The sequence below is a fragment of the Lathamus discolor genome, chromosome 7 (genome assembly GCF_037157495.1).
Source record: "Lathamus discolor isolate bLatDis1 chromosome 7, bLatDis1.hap1, whole genome shotgun sequence".
Taxonomy (NCBI): Eukaryota; Metazoa; Chordata; class Aves; order Psittaciformes; family Psittacidae; genus Lathamus; species Lathamus discolor.
Window position 1 is genome coordinate 4,117,129 of NC_088890.1, and position 20,465 is coordinate 4,137,593.

General features: G+C 45.3%; 1 protein-coding gene across 5 annotated transcripts in view; it reads left to right on the forward strand.

The window, feature by feature from the left end:
* The first annotated feature begins 90 nt into the window (after positions 1–90).
* Positions 91–20,465, forward strand: part of RBM6 (RNA binding motif protein 6) — a 58,965-nt gene continuing 38,590 nt past the window's right edge. For 4 of the 5 annotated variants that reach the window (XM_065687017.1, XM_065687019.1, XM_065687020.1 and 1 more), the window contains exons 1-5: positions 91–184; positions 5,324–5,432; positions 7,470–8,808; positions 9,356–9,445; positions 10,430–10,499. In XM_065687017.1, the coding sequence (XP_065543089.1) occupies positions 5,389–5,432; positions 7,470–8,808; positions 9,356–9,445; positions 10,430–10,499 (1,543 nt within the window). In that variant the 5' untranslated portion in view covers positions 91–184; positions 5,324–5,388. Of the gene's footprint in view, positions 185–3,549; positions 3,620–5,323; positions 5,433–7,469; positions 8,809–9,355; positions 9,446–10,429; positions 10,500–20,465 lie in introns of all 5 variants that reach the window. The other variant, XM_065687018.1, reaches the window with a different exon arrangement.

Below are 20,465 nucleotides of genomic sequence, written 5' to 3' on the forward strand. Positions count from 1 at the left end.
GGGAAACGTAGTCCGCCGGCGCGGAGCACGGCGGGACCAGTGGCTCTGCTGCGGCGGAGCGGGACTACATTTCCCAGCGTGCAGTGCGTTGCCGCCGGCGGGGGTGAGGTCAGCGGAACTTCCGGCTCCTCGCTGTGGTGGCGCTGGGCCTGGCGCGGCGGGAGAGGCGTCGGCTGAGGAGGAGGTGAGGGGCGGCCTTGTCCCGCCGTCCTGGCCATGGCGCCTCCGGGGAGCCGGCGCCGGGCGCCGCTCGCGGGTTTTGTGTGGGGAGAGGCCTGCGGGTGCTGGCTCTGGCGTGGGGCCGCCCGGCGGACGGGGCGGGCGCGGCCCCCGGGGGTCTCCCGGGGCGCAGCGGCTGGGCAGAGCCTCCCGCCGGGCATCCCGCGCAGGGACGCGAGGAGGGGTGTCCCCTGGGGTAAAGGAGGGGTGTCCCTGGGGTAAAGGAGGGGTGTCCCCTGGGGTAAAGGAGGGGTGTCCCCTGGGGTAAAGGAGGGGTGTCCCCTCGGGTAAAGGAGGGGTGTCCCCTGGGGTAAAGGAGGGGTGTCCCCTGGGGTAAAGGAGGGGTGTCCCCTGGGGTAAAGGAGGGGTGTCCCTGGGGTAAAGGAGGGGTGTCCCCTGGGGTAAAGGAGGGGTGTCCTGGCAGCCTCCCGGCACCGGAACATGTGTGCCTGTGGCGCTGTCTGGGATAGAGAAGCGTGTGTGGGGAGGCCCTTCCCAGGGCCGCTGGGGCGGCGGAGCAGAACGTTCCTCAGTTGGGACCATCAGGATGGGGGGTGTCTCTTCTGGGGTCGTTTGTGATGGGGATAGGCCACGGATGGGGCTGCCTTGGCTGCGAGCTGCGAGGAGGCATGTCCCTGCGCCATGCCCTGCTGTGGCCTCAGGCTTCATGTCGTCTTTGGCGCTCCACACCTCAGTCGCCTGTGGGACATGGGCTTGGGGGGCTCAGACCCCGGTGCAGGACTGCTGTGGAGTGTCCTGTGCAGCTGTGCTGAGCGCTAGGGCCTTGTGCCTGTGCCAGCATCAGTGGTTGTGGTGTTTCTGAGTATATCTGTGTTATTCTGAGGCCCTGATCAATACCTGGTCATACCACGTCATATGTGCTTCTGTGAAAAGTACCTCAGAATGCTTGTGGTTTTGGAAGGGGTGGACAAAAAGTGGGCTGGATTCATGCTGGGGTGCAGGGACAGGTGATGGGGCTGTTGCACAGGGTGTGTTGATTGATGGTAAGTCCCTGAGATGGGCTAAATGGGATTTTGGACTGTAAATAAGGGCTTAGGTGGAGCAGGCTGAGGTCTTGCTTGTGCTGGAGGCTGGTGAAGGCTGGGTAGTGCTCAGGGGCCATAGAGCTAAGGGAGTAATAACAGTGACCTCCCGTGTTTTGTTTTTCAGAGCAATTGGCACCATGAGGGTTTGGTGTCATTGCTAGTGTGTGGTATTAACTTTGGAAATGCTGCTGAAGGTGGAATCCACTTTCCTACCCCAGCAGGGTGCTGGTGGTGTGAAAGTCTCTCTGAGCATTCCCTAGCTGGGAATGCACTTGTGAAGTTCCTTGGGACAGGCAAAGTCAGGATAATAATGGAGGGTATATGTGCTAGAAATTCACCTGATTGTTTCTAATACAAGTTTTAAAAAGCATGATGCAGCTGAAAAGGACACTCATACCCCTTTGTAGGTGAAGACCTCCACCCTGACACCTGGGAGAGCCAAAATGGTTCTCCCTCAGCTTTCAAATTTCAGTGGCATGGTTTTGATATTTCTGGATTAGACATCTTCAATTTTAACATTGACGGTAACAGGCTTTCTTGGCTACTTGCAGTTTCTGTAGCTTGGGGCAAGGTTTTCTTTTGTACCTTCTGTAGTACTTGATTTTCACAGAGGCTTTTTCCTTTCTTCAGGCTTACAAAAACTTTACTTGGTGCAGAAAGTTGTTTTACAGCAAGTTACTTCCTCTGCTCTTTGAGCATAGTTCTTTGTGTAGTTATGTGTTTGGTTTCCTCATGCTCTATAAATACCCAGTCTGGCAGCTTTGGCAAGATGTGTTTGGAGGGAAGCTGTGAATATCAGGGTATTTTTCTGAAAATAGCATCTCTGAAATGTCACCTCACCTAATCTGTCACTCATTTCTCCTCTCTTCCCCCAGATTTGGGAAACAAGGTGTGAAGTTGGGTGTGAGTTGGTGAGGAGATGCCCGAGGACTGTGCTGGCATTCCTCACTCTGCCCCTTGCCTCACATCTTTAGTTATTCCTTAAGAAGGTCAGCTTCTTAGTCTGCTTCAGTTGCATGATTCTGATGTACAGTGCCATTATTTTACCGTAGTATGTCGTGAATTGGAATAAGAGGTCCAAAGGACTCTGCTGTCAGGACTGGCATGTGTGGTTTGGAAAGTGGAATCAGGATCCCCAGGGGATGCTGGGGAGGGCAGGGCATGGTCCTGAGGAAGTTCTTTGGGGGTAATCACCAGGGAGCATCTGTAGCTCCATCAGCCTCTCCTAGGAGGACTGTGGAACCAGTGGTCCTTGGAGGAACTTAGACCATGAAAGAGCTTCCCTTCCTTTGAGATGCACCTTCTGTATCTTCACTGGAGGTGAGGCTTTGCCAACAGGAAGTAGAGCCAGCTGGGGTGGGAGGAGGGAAATACAGTATTCAGGATGCATATCTATTCTCCTGAATATCCAGTCTAATTCTAAGAGCTGATTATTGCCTTGAACTCTAAATCTGGGCTCTGTGAGTGATTGGACCATGTTAAGTGTTCTGTGGCTGCGTTACTGTGTAATCATTCTGAAACATCCTTTGTTGATGTCTCCTTCAGATGCATGGTTGTGACTGAATTATGGCTAAACTAATTGATGGACAGTTCCTAGGACTTGAGGGTGGATTTTTTCTGTGTTTTGATGTTGGCCTGTCCCCAGCCCCAATCTCTGTTGGTGTCTCTGGCAAACAGCCTTGCTCTCACTGACCAGTCTCCTAGCTTCTGCCTTCCAGCAGGGAGGTGGGAGCTGAGTTGGCAGTTACCTGCCTGCAGCAGAAGGATGAATCCTGGTGGCTTCTCCTCAGCATGCATCTTTGAGGCAGCTGTACCAGGGTATACCTTCAGAAGATCTTGGCATTGGTAGAAGCCAGCCTAAGAAGCTTCTGTCCCTGTCCTGCAGCGTGCTGTCACTTTGTTTTGTGGGGCTGTGTAGTAAACCGTATCACTGCAATGACCTGGGTTAAATATAACTCTCTTTCGGAGGGTCATCTGTGGTGCAGACCTACAAAAGTACAGGCTGGCACGGCTAACACATTGTGCCTTGCCAAAGGCAGAGTGGAGGGAGCACATTGTGTGAGGCTGAGCAGGGGACTCGGAGCCAGTGTTGCTGCCTGTGTTATTGAACCATGACCTCATACTCATGGATGTCGCTGTGTGGCTCAGCTGATCTGTGCCAGGCCCAGTGTCAACCCTATGGTGTTTTTTATCTCCTCTGATAATTTGAATGTTATGTCCAAACAGTTCCCAGCTGGTAAAGGTTTGTTGTGTTTTGATTTTTGTTTGTTTGTTTTCTTTTTAGCATTGGTAAGCTTGTTGACTTAATGAGAACTGCGGGAGGAAATCCAAAAAGGAAGAAAAAGAAACACCAGGTCTGTAGATGAGGGTGCTGAGGCACTGGCGTGAGTTGCCCAAAGAAGCCATGGCTGCCCAATCCCTGGCAGTGTTCAAGGCCAGGTTGGATGGGGCTTGGAGCAAGCTGCTCTAGTGGAAGGTGTCCCTGCCTGTGGCAGGGGGTTTGGAACTGGATGAGCTTTAAGGTCCCTTCCAAGCCAAACCTTTATGCAGTTCTAGGATTCTGTGCTCACAGGCTGCAAAAGTTCATAAATAGAAGGACCAGCTGATGCCAGTCAACCATAATGATGACTGCCACAGCCATCTCCATTTACCTGCTCTCTGTGAAGTGTGCAGTCTCAGTTCTCTTAGATTCACCTCCGGGAAAGAAAATATGATGGAGCTAACAGAGGAAGTCCTCTGGATCAGGGGGTTGCTTGTTGCATTGAGAGCCACGTAAAACGTGAGAAGACCAGTGCTCTCAGGCTCAAGTGGCCAACTGAATGATCCTGTTTCTTTAGAAATGGGGTACGTGGTTCAGTGGTAGTTGTACAGGTTGCCTTCATCAGCTTGCACACTGTTGTGTACTCCCCACCTCCCACATGAGTGTTCCCTGGCTGGTGATGGACCCCAGCAGGAGCAGGAGCTCCCTTTTGGCAGGGCAGCTCCCTTCAGCTCCCTGGCACAGGTGGCTGCCAGCTACAGCACCTGGAATTGCTCCCTGGTTTGAGGTCTGTCACAGGCCACTCTGTCAACCTGCCACCTGTTTGGCAGTGCTGACCTTTGGAAGTTAAAAGAAACAGGATCTGCTTTTCTTCAGCATTAGCTGCTCTAGCCAGGCCTGGCAGTGACTGTCTGCACTGTCTTCTGTTCCACCTAACCACTGTGGTCAGTTTAATCCTGCTTTTGAGCTGTTTTGCAGCAGCATGAGAGCCCCAGGTCTCCTAACCTTGGTCTTGTGGCACAGGAGTCCTCCCACACTGCTGCAACTGAATTAGCCAGAGCAGATTTGAGACTGTCAGGTTGCTAGCTGCCTCATTTTGCTCTATGCTGCAACCTTTGTTTTGAGGAGAAAGATGGAAATATTTCCCATTTCAAGGCTTGGCTTTGACAGTCACCAGGAAATCCTCACCTTCTTTGCTGGTGGGAGGAAGTGGATGAAATTTTAGATCTCTGATGAGGCAAGTGTTATTTGCGTCACTCAGCTTGATGAGGGCAGCGCTGGAGAACAGTGCCTGTAATGAATATTGGCAAAGTCTACTCTGTTATCTACATGCTTTTGAGGGCAGAGTAACCATAGTAGGCCAATAGTAGTGATCGTTTCCTTGAACAACAGGGAGCTTTTGGCAAAAAAAAAAAAAAATAGTTTGGATTAAACATTAATTGCAGATTGTTGTTCGGCAGCGGTCCTGGTTGGTGATGATTGTGGCTTTCTCACGTCTAGCTGCGCTCCAAATAGTGTCAGACAGCACAGCATGTTGGAAAGCTTTATGTTAATCAAAGCAGATATCACATTGTTTGCCCACCCGTATTGACAGCTTGATTTCAGAAGTCATTTGATGCTTGCAAATTTGAACATGGAGAAAGGCAACAATTAAATTCATTTGTGCCTGGATGTGGTCTTATACATTTGTGGATCCTGTTCAGAATCCTGACACACCCCCCTTCTAACCAGCAGTGTTTTTTTTTCACATTATGTGTTCTTTGCTTTGTGGCTTATTATCATGCTGTTTATTCAACAGGTTGTGCTGTCTTGGTGTTCTTAGAGTGAATTAACCATTTCTGGAAACCACCAGACAAGACCAAAATGTGGGGAGACCATCGACAAGGCAACAGAATGGGCTCTTTTCGGTAAGCACTTGAATGTACAGTTTGTTTCAGCAACATTCTATGATACAATAAGCCATAGGAACTTTGCCTGTTAGTGTTTCTGTGCAACCTTCTGTACACAGGCTATTTTGGTAGACCGCCTGAGGTCTGTGTTGAGCTAGGTGTGATTGCCAAAGAACAGGCAAGTTAAGTGACAATGTAACTTTCTGTTTTCTGAAAATTTGCCATTTATTATTGTTTTGAACTGCTGCTTTTAGTATTTCTGTTCCTTTTCCACACCACCTTTTCTAGCGATGCTTAGTTTAGCCATTGTAAGCTAAGGTGATGATACGCCGTGTGGGTTTTGGTGCTATGCACTGTTAAGACACAGAAGAGAAGAGCCTAATAGTGTGATGTTGATTGTCTTCAACTGTGACGCTTGCCTTAACTTCAGAAATTCTGGCACTGCCATTGCACACAGCGTCTTACAAAAACTTTGAGAGTTTATTTCTCTCCATGAGTTTAAGTAGACCGTACATCCCCATGTTCTTGGCAATACTCCTGCATAAGGCAGTTTTGAATGTCACTGGAACTGCCTCAAAGATTCCTATGCAACTGACCTGCACAGCATGATATTTTTCTTAGTTTATATTCCTCTGGTTATTAGTTGGCCCTGTGCTAGCAAGAGGGCTCTGGCCATAAAAATGAAAATGGAGGCACCAAAAGCTAGGGTTTTCCTCTGTTGTGCATAATTCTTTCATCCTTTGCTTATGTGTCCACCTCAGTTACTTAAATATCAGCATGATAAAGGCACTTCCTCGTGGCATACCTTAGGTTTCTGAAATAAGATACTTCATATAATTGTCCAACTGTAATGTATTGAGAAAGCTGATGAGATCTGAGCTATGTAAATGAGTATTCTCCAGCACGTGTCTTAATGGTATTGATGATTGTATTCTGTGATGATAACAGTTCTGCTGATTTTTTAAGTGGATTTTATTGGCATAATTGCTTATGATATTGGGTGGGGAACTTTTACCATCGTACCAAGTTTTAATTACTGTTCTTCAAGGTAGTGAAACAGGGGTATGTAACTTAGGGGATCTGTATGTGGTTTAACTGTATAAATGTCATCTTGCATTCTGTTGGTGAGTGATTCTGTTGTGAAACTCAAAGAACAACATGACTTGCTGTAGTTGCTAAGGAAATGTCCACTGCTTTGTGTAGCATTTGGTGTTATTTTGAAATGTGTTGATATTTTGTTATTCTATTAAAAAAAATAATAATATTGAAGCCTCACTTGCATGAAAAATGAGGTAGCTCCATCTCAAACCTCCCCTCCCCCCAAAACCTCACTGGGTTTTGAAAAACTCTTTTAGGAGGAGACCTTTTCCTGAGTGGTTTTATACAGATAAAGGAGATAAAGGTCAGGAGAGCCCACCGCTATAGTGCTGTAAACTTGGTGTAAGACAGCCAGTCTGGAGGCACAAGCACAGGATCATCTTGGACACTGATTGCTGGCATATTCCTGTGAGGCATCCTCAGAGTCTGAACTGGTAGCTTTCAGCATTGTGCCAGTTTAGACTCCAGCACAAGGAAACAGAAATGAGTCTCTGTAGTATGTTAATGAAGCATGTTTGGTAACCTCTGCTTTTATGTGCCTCAGGATGACGTGTTAAGTTAGCTGTTTGTAATACTGCCTGGAGAACTTAAACTCAAGTGGTTCCTCACAGGCGTGTGCTGGTGATGCTAATGAGCAAACACACCAGCTGGTGGAACCTTGAACAGCTGCCCAGCTGTGTGCAGTGCAGGACTATGTGGATTGCTACCATCATTAACCCATTAATATTGCAGGTATTCCCTGTTGAGTGCTTCTGGAAATTGTGCTGAAATGGGAGCACCCAAGTTTACTTTCTCACATCTGTCGTATGCTGCCTCATCTTAAACTGCCAAACATCAATATCTTCTGCGGATCTTAGACTGTTACACAACTCTATAAAAAGTTTAGAGAAGAATGTGCTGCTGTGTAGATTTCAGACTCTAAGCACGTTATGAATAATACTGTCTTTATTTCTACAGTGGGAGCCAAGAAGAAAGGTTTGCTCCCGGGTGGAACAGGGAATATCCTCCTTCCCTTGATAGCCTTGCTCAAGAAAGACACTCTGGCAACTTCTCTGGCAGAGAATCACTTCCTTTTGATATCCAGGCACTCACAGGCCTCCTCAATCCTCAGTTTGCCAACAGAGAGGAACCTTCTTTCAGCTTTGGAGCTAGAGATGGACCACGTAGTGACTTCAGAGGTGGGGAGGGGCACCATGATTTCAGGGGCAGAGATTTTCCACCATCTGACTTCCAGGGCAGAGATGAGTCTCAGATGGATTTCAGAGGTAGGGAGCCACACTCTTCTGAGTACAGGGGCAGGGATATGTACTCTGGAAACTTCAGGGACAGAGAAGGGCCACCTATGGACTTCAGAGGTGGGGATGTTCCTTCAGTGGACTACAGGAATAGGGAGACATTCCGTATGAACAATAGGGATAGGGAAGCACATAATATGGATTACAGGGGCAGAGATGAACCTCCATCAGACTTCAGGGGAAGGGGGTCTTTTGATCTAGACTTCAGAGGTCGAGATGGATCTCATTCAGACTTCAGGGTGAGAGATATGTCTGAGTTAGACTACAGGGGCAGAGAGCATTCCTATTCAGACTTCAGAAATAGGGATGTACCTGATTGGGACTTCAGGGGTGTGGGCACCTCTGATTTGGACTTCAGAAACAGAAATGCACCATCATCAGACTTCAGAAATAGGCACAGGTCCCGATCTGATCAGGATTTTAGGAGCAGAGATGTGGCTCCTCCTATGGACTTTTCAGACAGGGAAATGCCTCCTGTGGATCAAAGCCTTGTAGATTTTAGGCGCAACCAATCTACTGTACCTTTAGCAGAAAGAGAGGGCTCTGGTTTAAGCACCAGCAAGAGAGAGGAGTCTGCACTTGATCTAGATAGAACTCCCTTTGGTAGCCAAAAAGGAGAATTTCAACATTCAGAAGCACCAGCCAGAAAAGAGGAATCACATGGATTGGGTCTTGAAGACGACGCTTCACACAATTTCCAAAATAGCCGTGGACCTCTTCCTACTCTTCAGGAGCAAGAGGAGCAACCTCAGACCTTTTCTAACAAGCAGCAACAGCAGCAGCTTTCTGGGGGGGAGCAGCAAGGATCCGATTCTGATCTTGGGTTAAAGGGTGAAGGTGACTTGGATTTCCTTGGAAGGCAAGACACTGACTACCGAAACATTGAGTATCGTGATGTGGATCACCGGCTGCCAGGGCATCAGATGTTTGATTATGAACATGGCAAGTCCTTTTCAGAAGGAAAACCCAGCAAAGATTCTAGGCCCTATAAGAGCCTTCAGGTAGGTGGTTTTGTCAGTTGATGTTTCTGTTAAATGTGTGTTGGCCAAAGAATGGAAGGAGCTGTGAAGGAGTCTTCTGTGCATATCCCATCACTTCAGTTCTATCCTAATTCACCGTCCTTCTCTGAGATCATCCTCATGCTCCAGGTTTTAATGAGCACCTTTTCTGTCTCACAAATACTTTCTTCTCAAGAGAAATGCAGTTTAGCAGTTGGGAATTGTTAAATACCGGATTTGGTTCAGAAAGCCCCCAAGTTGAAAATGCCCACAGGGAAGGAGGGAGTTGGGGGAAAATAATACATAGAAAAGCTTATTTTGTTGTTTTCTCCTGGACATTGCTTATGAGCACTACCATAGAGAAGCTACTTGCCTGAGTGGACCTGTGTAGAACAGTACAGCTGTTCTCATGCAGGCTTGCTCTTCCTTCAGAGTTAACTTTGAAATCTGAAGGTGATGGTAACTACTGAATTAATAACTACTGTTGAGTTTGATTTGTGTGCTACCATCTCTCATTTGTAAAAAAACATCTTGATTTTGTGAACTCAAGGACCAAGATTACCGGACCTGTCCCAAATACGTGAAGCCAAGCAAGCTCATTCGGTTAGGAGGAGTGCCTGAAACTGCCACAAAGGATGATGTAAGTGGGATGTTTTGCATCCAAAAACTTCTGTCAAGGATTTTTAAAAGTACCATTTTAAGACTGGTTAATGTAGTACAGATGGTCTGTCATTTTCCTCAGGAAAAAAATCCAGATTTAGAAGTCATTGCAGTGTTATCTTTTACCTTGTTATTCTGGGGTTTGGGGAGTCTGTAAGTGATGAGTTTTTCTGCAGTCATGTGTGGGGTGTTGGTGGCTAAAAGCCTCAACTCCAGACTCTTTAACATGCCTTATTTTCATCATTGCTTTATATACCAAATATTATTATTTTGTTGTTATATTTTGGGCTCAGAAGACATGTAGTGTTGAAGTGAACTTGTTTATTCTTAGTTACTTGAAATTGCTTAAATGAGATCTTATAAAGATGGAAGAGATGTCTGCTGCTACTGCTGATTTTAGTAAAAAGGCAAAAAATAATCTAGGCTACCAGGTGAAAGAAGCTCCCTTTCCAAAAGCCTCCACTTTGAATTAGGTTGGGGTTTTTTGATGGCAGTTCCAGATATGAGAATCTCTACATGCAACATTTTTTGCTAGGCTTAGATGTGGTGGTCAGAGACTTGATACTGGAGAACTCATGGGAGAAACTTTGGCCATCGGAGGATGATAAGACTAAGAAAAGTCACCCCATGTCCCTTGATTTTCTGAAAGAGAGCAAGATATCTCTGACCTTAAATAAGGATCAGAGGTGAGCTGTCTGGCTGAAAGCAGCATAATAAGCCTTTGCACAGTTTGATTGTGGTGTAAATGGTGCCTACTTATTTAAACAAAACCCCAAAATACTTCCCAAACTCAAAGAACAGTTCTTGGGTACTGCTGGAACCTAATCAGGAAAATCTCTCAGTTTGTAACAGAGTTATCTGAGAAAGAAAAGAAGTCTTGGGGAGAGAGAAGTGTGCATTAGCAGGTGCTTCACTTTCTGAGATTTGAGTTTGGAGACTGAAGTGGGTCTTGGTTTTCCTGTAGATCCTCAATGCTTTCCGAGGACCTGATGGAACACCTGTGAAGGACTTGCGACTGAAAGATTACAGTTCAGGTGAGAATGCTTTTCTAGTGCTTTTAGTTTCAAGTTTACAAAAAGCATTTTTCACACTGGCACTCACTTTGGCAGTTTTATTAAGTCTTTGGTGCCATAATTGCAGGCATTTTTGACTGAAAATGCTCACTGGGTTCTGTAGCTTGTCCTCTTGTCTTAAAAACTGATGGCTGTGCTCACTGCTACTTCAGAGATAAGGTGTATGTCCTGGTGCCTCTAGAGAGATGTAAGAGCAGCAAGAAAACAGTAAGGCTGTTCTAATAGTTGTCAAGAGTAAAGCCAATACTTACATGGAACAGCAGGCTAATTCCTCAATAGATTTAAAAGCAATTATTATTAAATCCTTTTGGATTGTTCTATACCTTGTTTCTGAGATGGTCTTACTGTGGAACATGTCCTGCACAAGTAATGTCCTCAGGAAAACTGATACATCCTAACATTTCTCCTTCAGTGACATGAACTGTTACTTAGACATGAAGACAGGTTAAAAAAAGGAAAAAGTTTAATAAGCAAATATCCAAATACTGGGTCTGGATGCTCTTCTGCATTGAAAGAATAAAGTTTTGCTGTACTTCTGATCAGTATGTATAGGATTCTGAAGAACGAAATATTTTACAAGGCTGCTTTTTGAGAAAGTTGTACTGGAACAGAGATGTGCGATGGTAGGAAATGCAGGGTGAGTCCTGGGGATTGGTTTGGATAATACTGGTAGGAAATAACTGGTAAACAGTACTTCTTATTTCTTAAACTTATAAAAGCAGAGGCTTCTACCTTCACCAGTGCTTTCTTATTACCAGCATGGGTTGCACATGAAACAGCTGGAATTCTTGGTGTCAATGCATTGTATAAAGGCTTCCTGTATGTTTAGTAGCTGAGGAGCGAAACTGGGCCAGTGGGTATTTCTCAAGGGTATTTTTGTTTCTGGAAGCTGTCAAAGGACATTTCACAACCTTCTTGTGAACCTTTGAACTAGAGAATACTCCTGTATCACGTAATCTGGTCTGGCCCAACAAGCAGGCACACTCAGTCTTTCTTGCTTCCTTTCCCCTTTCCTGAGCATAGTAGAGCATGGCTGTCAGCACTCGCACAACACTCGCTGCAACCCAATAATTGCAACATCTTTATTTTTTTTGCCTGTGCTGATGTGATTTGTTAGCTGTTTCTTTTCTGAAACACACCACTTTTCAGTAATAAATCAACTTAAACTGGAAATATCTTCGTCTCTTCTCATATATGTAATTAGGACTTCTTGCCCTCATTAGAGAACCGTTGTCTCCTGCTTCCCATTCCCCATTTCAAAGGATGAGACACAGTGTTTGAAGTTATGTGCAGAAGCCCTAGTATCTACTGGTGGTTGCTTGTAATGAGGGTTGCAGTTTTTTGCTCTCTCCCTAAAAGGTGCATTCTCTTTAAGTCTGTCTCCTCAGCTGCAAAGGTGTTTTTTTTTTTTTTTTTTTTTTCCCCTGGCAATTGTGGCAAGGGAAAGAATGAAGTTAAAATTAGCTCGTATTTTATGAACTGTTTAAAGCTGTTGTTTAACCTGATCCTGTCAACATCAGTAATTTAAGCAGTGGAGCATTATTCTAGGTTACGTGGATGCTTCGTAGACTTTGTTTTGCAGTATGTCCTGAGGCTGCAAATGCAGCTGCTAATTTAAACAGCTTTCTGATCTTCTTACGCAAGATGGATACATCTAGGACAATGACAGCTTCCTGAATTCTGAAAACTTCTTCTTGACATTGGGTTTACTAGCAGCTGTAGTAAATTTAATCCAGCTTTTCACATGAGGTCATCCTATAGAGAAGTATGTGAAATTGAAGTCATATTAACTTGTGAAAGGCCAAGCGTGTTTGAAACTAGGGGCCAGTCATGAGTGAAACAATGCTCTTAGGTGTGTATGTAAATATTCATAAGAATCAGAAGCGAACTTGCTGGATTATTAATGTCTTCTGGATACACCTGGGCCCACTGGCTGCGTTGCTCTATCCGCTCAATGGGATGGCGGCAGGCTGGCTCAGAGGAGCGCGTGCTGAGCCTGTCTGAGTGGGTTGTATAGTTTGGAGTGCTGTCCAGAAAGGTTAAAAATAACATTAATCATGAGTATGCATGTGGAGTGTGTTTGAGAGAAGAATGCCTGCAGCTGGTGGAGAACAATAACAGCCATAACAAACAACATGCAATTAACTTGGAATAAGTGAGGTTCGGATCAGCTTCACAAAAAGATAACGCTGATCATAAAGCTTATCTCAGCAGCTTCAGCATGATAATTCCACTGTATGATCTTCACGAGACTTTCTGTTTTGGGGGAAAATATGTGGTTGATTTTTTTTTTTTTCTTGGAAAACACAGCTCAAGTTCTTTATAAAGCCCTTTCTTTTTATGTACTGCGTATGTGCTAAGGGAAGCATATTTTCACTGAAGATTGTGCTGAGCGTGGAACACTGTTCTTAATATACCTGGTACGATTTTGGTACACATTCAAGCTGTTTATTCTTTAGATTATTTTGCCACTGAAGCCTGCAGACTGAAATGGTGGTTAGATTTTAATCAAGGTAGTGAGAGACCCCCAAAAGTGGCATAATAATTCTATTTACATCAAAAAGGCAGATATTTAGAGACAATGACAAAACCCAAGTCAGACTTTATAGTATTACTCTACACAACGTTAACTTGTAATTTCAATCAGATAGATTTTTGAATTGGTGTCTGTATGTTCAGACTGAAAGTATCAAATCCATTTGTGGGGGAAGAGGGATGCTTTCAGTGTAATGTGTAACCCTTGGCAGGAATAACTGTATTAGATTGTTGGCTTATCTGTCAGCTTGCCTTTTCAAGGTCATGCCTGTTCAATTAATCATTCCAAAGAATAAACCCTGAGGTGATAGTGGAGTCTTCTCAAAGACCATCAACTGTTTTAGTATGTGATACCTCCTGGTGCCTCTTGCTGCCTCACGCAGAGGCAGCACCAGGGATCTGCTGCTGCTTCTGTAGATGCTGTCGGAGTTGACTTAGCAGAAGCTTTCTCAGAAGGGGTTGTCAGTAATGGCTTGTGAGCTCCCCCTATCCCATCTGAAGGTACTTACCTCTGCTCACTGGTGTCAAGGCTTTCATGTGGGTTTACAGTGTGGGCCTTAGTGCAGTGTGTAACAGCACCAAGCTACTTCTGGCATGGTGTCTGTCATTCTGTTGCTGCCTGTGTTGGTGCTGACTGCCTGGAACTTGAAACCTATACCTTTCAATCTTCAAGGGATCTAACACGAACTTGCCTTGTCCTGGGCTTGATTTTGATCGTATTTTAAACTTATCTCCTGCCTGATTCTCATCAAGCTGTATTTCTGCCTTCCTGACTAACGCCAAACATAAGCAAAGTCTGAGATATCATCTTGAGTAGCTGATACGCACAGAACTCTTTGGCTGAACACACACATATGCCCTGGAGAAGAGGTCACATGGGGCTATCTTTGTCTTAAAGGGCTGTTTACTATGACTCTTTCATCCTTAAAAGATGCTGCAATGGTGGACAAATAATAAGCGAAAACATAAAGAGTACTCTGAGTCTTCTGTTCAAGTGATTCTCCTGGATGTAGTCTGTAGTGGGACAAGCTTAGAATGTGTGTTTTCCAACCAGGGTTCATGTTAGGGTTGGTACCAACAGTTGGGCAAAGCTGTTCAGGGAAAATGAGCCTGAGAAATTGCTGGCAGCCCATGAGGCTTTTCTAGCTTACTCTGCAAGCCCATCTGGAGAACTGAGAGTTTTTGCTAAGCTGGGAGAAACTGGTGGAGAATGGACACACTGACAGAAATGGAGAGCAGCATGCCCAGAGGGGAGCTCTGTGAAGTGGACCTGGAGGGACCAGGTGAGCTGGACTGCATCAGAAGGAGCAACGAGGAATACCCTAGCTCCTTTATGTACCCTCTAAATTAGTGCAGCACTTTAGAAATTGGTAGATTTGGGTTTGTTAACCCTCTCTGACTCTTTTGAACACTCACTGTTGAACCGTGGGTGGGGATGCAGGAGCACAGTGCTGCACCCCTAAGGAGCAAAGCACCTGTGGAACTGGGATGATTGGAGCAGGGAGGGTCTCTGAACAGCAGAAATGCTTGGGGGCAGAGGGATGTGCACTTGGATGCAGGTGACTGATGCTGAAGGACAGGCATCCTCCTGTGGTGGAGGTACCTGCAGGAAATGTAGTGTAACCTGAAAATGGGACTGACCTAGCAGCTGTGTAATGGCAGGTGCCTGCTCCATGTTGAAAAGCTTTTGTTTTAGCAAGTACTATTGGTGCTAAATGTACTTTATTGCTTGCTTAGACACCTTCTGGCACCAGCATTTGTTTTTTGTTTAATTTCTCCAGACCTGGCCCTTATGTCGTGCTTGGAACTGCCCCCCCCCATCCATCTCTGTGTTAAACTTTAACTGCCTTGGCTGAGTCCTAGAAGAAACTGGAGTATCGTGCTTCATCTTGCTGAGCTCTGCCACATCGGTGCCCTGTTAAATATTAATAAGCCCCTTAGATAAACCTTTCAAAGGTGCTTTTTTTCTTTCAAGTGCAGTCTCTCTTGTATATCAGAACAGTGAGTTGCTGATTTCAGAAATATTTCAGGAGCCCTCTGAAATTTACATTTTTATTCTTTAGTACTGCATTTTTCTAAAACTCATTAATCTAAAGTCTAGAACTTCATCCTTCATGATGGAAAAATTGGTACAGATTTTTGAGTGGTGCTCCTCTCCATACTAGGGATAAATTCTCCATTTTCCATAGCTGGAGTGAGTCTCAAGGCAGTAAGAGCTCCTCTCCCTTCGAGCAGAGCTGCTACTGTGGTAACAGGCATGGCTATGCATTTGCCTGGCCCAGGTACTAGTTCCCTCACTGTAGCTGTACATGCAGGTGGGGTTTGGGTTGGTAATGCGAAAGGGGCTGGTGAAGTACTGTGCTTGCTCCCAGTTCCTGATGCCTCAGGTGCTGTCGTGCTGCAGCTTCCAGCCTTAGATGGGGCTGGGGAACTGAGCCGCTGCTCTGCACAGGGAGAGGATGCTTCTGGAGGTGTGCAGCAGCACTGTGCTAAACTGGGACCTTTTGTTTCCTTTTAGGAGTGATGCATTAGCCTTGGTAAACCCCTCTGAAGGGTGGATTTGTGGCCAGTTAGTGGCTTCCTCATGATGAGGGCTTGGCACCAACCTTACGGAGTTTGATTAGGAGTAGATCCCACAAGGACTTACGTTCTTTGGGTTAGTACAAAGAATGTGCTGTGGGCTGATGTGAGATGTCTCAGATACATGCTGTGGCACAGAGGTGAATCTTGCCTGTTGTGCTAATTATACAGAAGACAGCTTGGCCCACCATCAAGGCTGGTGCTAATGCACCACAGGAAGAATAGCCAACTGTTGATGTGCTTAGTGCTTTGCACAGTGAAGACTGTGGCCCACTCTACTGCGTCAGCCATGAATAAGGGCATGCAGATCTTGTGCACTTGCTGACAGCTGAAGTGATGATCCATGAGCTCACAAGATGCTGTAGCACACATGAAGTTTCCTCTTGAGGCATGATCAGATCATGTGCTCATCAGCAGAGTTCTGCAGTCTGCAGGGCTCACCTTTCAAAAGCTGAGGAAATAACATAGCACTGATCTGCATGAAGCAGTTGATTCTTGTTTGTAGCCAGAATAGCCTGGTGAGGACTAAAAAAGCACTTAGTTGGAATTAGTCCATGGTCGTCAATACCAGTCCTTGCCAGTTTTCCCAGCTGTGTGGGCAGTAGGCTTTTGGCTAGTCTTGCTTGATTTCAGGGCAGTATTGCATTGTCTCTTGGAAGCAAAAGGCATTATTGCCCATTTTTCCCCATTTGTGATGTGGTGGCTTTGAAAATTGGAAGTACAAATCTGTTTTAAATCAGTGTTTGAGATAGTGATCAGCTTTGATTCAGGGTTATAAGGCTTGTTCTACAGAAAAGGCAACAAACATATTCATCCATAAAACATGCTCACAGTCTTTTTGACGTGCAGAATCCTTCCCTCTGCCACTTTTACAAACACACTCACCCTTTTTGCATCTCCAGCACAGAACTTAAAGGCATTTCATAGTGTGCTGACTTTATTGCATTAACTGCTTTCTCAGTCGTGTGTGATAAGTACAGATCATATATCCCAGAGACCAGGTTCACATTAGGAACACTTTAAAACCAAGTTCCTGTCTGCAACACTTTCCCAGGTATGTAGCTTCCAGCCCTCTCATGGGGTTTTGTGATGCCCCCTTGGATTCCAGGTTTCTGTACAAATATAATGTAATACTTTGTCTTTAATAAAGCTACAGTGTGTATAATCTTAGTATTGTGGGTTTTTCCCTCCTCTTCTCTGTGCTGGTGTACAAACTACTCTCCTTCTGGGCCAAGAAGGGTTGACAGCCATTTGGGGCTCAGACTGTTGTAGTTTATAGGGCTGCCTGTGCCTGCTTTTGAGGACATCTCAGCCAGGTCCTTTCTGTGTCTTGTCCTCCTGGATGGATGGAACAGGATGGACTGTAGTGCTCTGCCTTTCAGAATATAGCTGTGTTTCATATCCTGTTCTCTTATGCAGCACTGTCATGAATGAGTGTGTAAATAGCCTTTTATTCAGAGGGGACAGTATGAAGTGACAGACCTTTTCCCAGCAGCCAGGTGTGGCTTGTAAATGCTCAGCCTTTGAAAGGAATTGAGGATACGGCTTGTCACAGATCGTCCTGTTTATTCTGGTACAGCTCTTCAGTTTTAGTAGCTCTGAAGACCGATTTATCTGTGCAGTAAAGAGATCTGACAAATTTATGGATGCTCAGAATCCACCAGCTGGTATCGAAAGCGCTCTTGGTTTTGGCTTCTGGGCTTGTGTTAGCACAGATAGCTCGTCGTGCTGCGTCCCTCCAAGTTTTCAGACCGTGGGTGCAGCTTTATTTTCTCTGCTCACCACAGAAGGCACTATGCTGTTGCCCATCCTTGCTGCAATAACAAGACTCGCTGCATAAGCACAGGTAAAGGCAGTGCAGTGTGTGTCCAGGAGCTCCTGGCTTGTTGGAAGCATCGAGTGTATTATACCCGTTAACAGTACACTGTAATAGCATAGAGATACAGAGAATGTGTTTTTCAGTGTTTTCTTGTGATGGGGTATTTGCTCTTTAGTAGGGATGACCTACATTCACATCTTTCCTTGAAGAAAACAGATTTGTGGATGGGGTCATGGGCGTGTTGCCCAAATCTTCCCCAGATGAGGTAGGTCTTCCTGTCAAACCAAGGAACAGCAGGTTCTCTGAGAACAAGTGTGCTAAATCCAGTCTCCACTACGCGAACTGTGCAAAGGACAGTGTTTGAGACTGCAGATTCCTTCAAGGCATGTGGAAGTCCTTCATATCCACTATGTTCTTCATGTCATAGTTGCCTTTCAACCAATAGAACTTTCTTCCCCAACATATATGAACATCTGCAAGAACATTTCCTCCGCTGCACTTGGCTTTGCCATGCTGTCTCTAGAGAGAGCAAGCAGCAAGAATAAACTTGTTCAGCAGGTTGGCCATGGATCTGCTTTAATGTGCTATCTCTCTGAGTCCAAGAAGTGCCCAAAGCTGCAAATGCTTTTCCTCTGTGGTAGTTCTGCTTCATCCTACAGAAAAAACCACAAGTGAAGTGTTGTTGAGATGGTTAAGAAGCTCTCTGCCTACGGAGACTTCATCGTTATCATCTTCTGCCCTCCTGGCGGAGTCAGGGACCTCTACCATGTTCTCAGCTGGCCCAGCAATCCAGTTTAGCATAGTTGTCTTTTGGCAAGCTGCTATACGGAGTTACTTTAACAGGAGGCCATCTTCTTGCTTTCCAGGCCAGAGGAAAGAGAATATCTTCGTATTGCACCACAGCAGATGGGGGTTGTAGCAGATGGTTTTGAGAAGGCAGGTGGTGGTTTACCATGGACTTATGGTTACCTAATGCCTTAAGCTTGTAGGGGTGGGTGGTAACGTGACTTGCTGCGTGCTCATTCCTAGAATCAAGAAGATGGATCACCTCTCAGACTGGATGCCTTTGTCATGTTGCCATCATGCCTTCTTTGAAAAGTATCTTTGCTTTGGCATAGGCAGGGCTGCTGTCATTACATGATCTTTTCACTTGGCCTCCAAAAACTCCAGAGATATTTTTTTGATGTCTTCACACTGCTTACAGCCCCAATCAGAGCAACATTATGGTTTTCCTTTATTTAGATCTTTGATATATCAAACTATCGTGAAGTAACACATTACTGCGTGTCAGTTGTTCAGTAGAAACTGTGTGTGTATAGAAGCAAATCTTATTTTAAATCCCAAATCTTTGAATTTTTATTATTTTTTTTTTTTTAATCTGAAGCAAAAGAACAGTAATTCTAAGTCAGGCTTTCAGGATTTTTAGCCAAACTATGGCATGCTAACAGGGACCTGCTATTTCTTGTCAAAATTCACTTCGCTAAAGCACATCTCTTTCAGAGGCAAAGTATTCCCTATTCAAATGTTTGCAGACCAGCTTCCTGGAGCTCTAAATGTGTCCTTATTCCTAAGTATTAAGCAGTCGTGCCCATTTCCAGTGCAGAAAACAACTGAGCATGATTTGGGAACATCTGTAAAGGAATGTGTATACATAGAAGCACTTAAAACAGGAGCCTTCTGGTTTTTATGTGCTCTTTCTGTGTTCCTCTTTCACTCGTTGTATACAGCCTGTGGTACTTGTGCAGACAAGAGGAAATAGTTAAATAAGGTACAAAAGTCCTTTTTCACAGTTGACCTGAAACACGGGCGGATAAGGACATGCATGTTTTATGGCTATGCTAGGGCCAAAATCTGGATGAGTTCAAGTGTTCCTGTAGGAAAGTTCATGGGGACAGTGTAACTGTGCTGTAGCATGCTCAGAGCTTGCGTGGGGGGAAATACTGATTTCTTTCCTTTTTGACAGTCTGTGTGGATCACATATATGTCTGCCAAAACATAAGGCACTTCTTACTCCACTCCACTTTTTTGTGTATCCTGAAACTATTATTGTACCAATCAGCAAGTCAAGAATCAAATTAAGAACACATTAGGATTTGTATCTTCATGTGAAACCTTGCATATGAATTTAGGCCACCTTGAATCAAAAAACCCATGCTGTAGTCTTCAGCAGTGATTTTTGCTTTGCTGGTTTGATCACTTTGGTTTTACTATAATGGCTTGAAGAATACCAGTGGGTGTCTGAGCGTTCCCATTCACTTTAGGATGCCTGTTGAACCAATTCCTGCCATTAGGCACCTGGCCCTGTGCCTCTGTCAAAATCCCCTGCCCTGTTCTGATTACAGCAGCTGGATTGCTACATTCTGACAGGCAAAGTGTGTGAAGGCTTTAGAAATAAAAATATACAAGGTCAGCAGCTGCGACACAAAGAGCTGAACCATCCCTACAGAGGAGGCAGGGAAAAGGTACAACAGTTGGTGGCAGGAACCTCTGCAGCTTCTCTCCCTTAAGAATCAGCCTCAGGGTCACTTGGTTTTGTTTCAAGTGGTGTGCTCTGTGTAATGTGAATATTGAAGATCATGGAAAAGTCAGCAAGCATTGTGTTTTGAAGGTACTCTCTCGCAGAGCTGCTGTTCCACATGCTTCCATTTCAGTGGCTTCTCCATCATGATCTAAAATGGAAGGATCTCTTGTAGAGCTGGGGACAGGGGGACAGAGCAGGGGTGCCGTACCGTCCAAGACTGATGTTACTCTGTAGTTCTCACATGCTGAGCTGCCTGTCTGACCTGTGCAAAGGGCTGGATCTGGGGGCAGGGGAAGGTGTGAAGTGCCCTCAAGTCTTCCTCAGGGGTTTGAAGTGGAGCAGTGGCTCCAGACTGCTCTCTTCTTGTGTCACTGCTTCAGTGCTGTCTGTGCAAGGCCCGCCTGTAGTGAATTGGAGAACGCTGTGTCCCTCTGCAACCTGACCACAAGAGCTGAACATTTGGCCTCAAGTT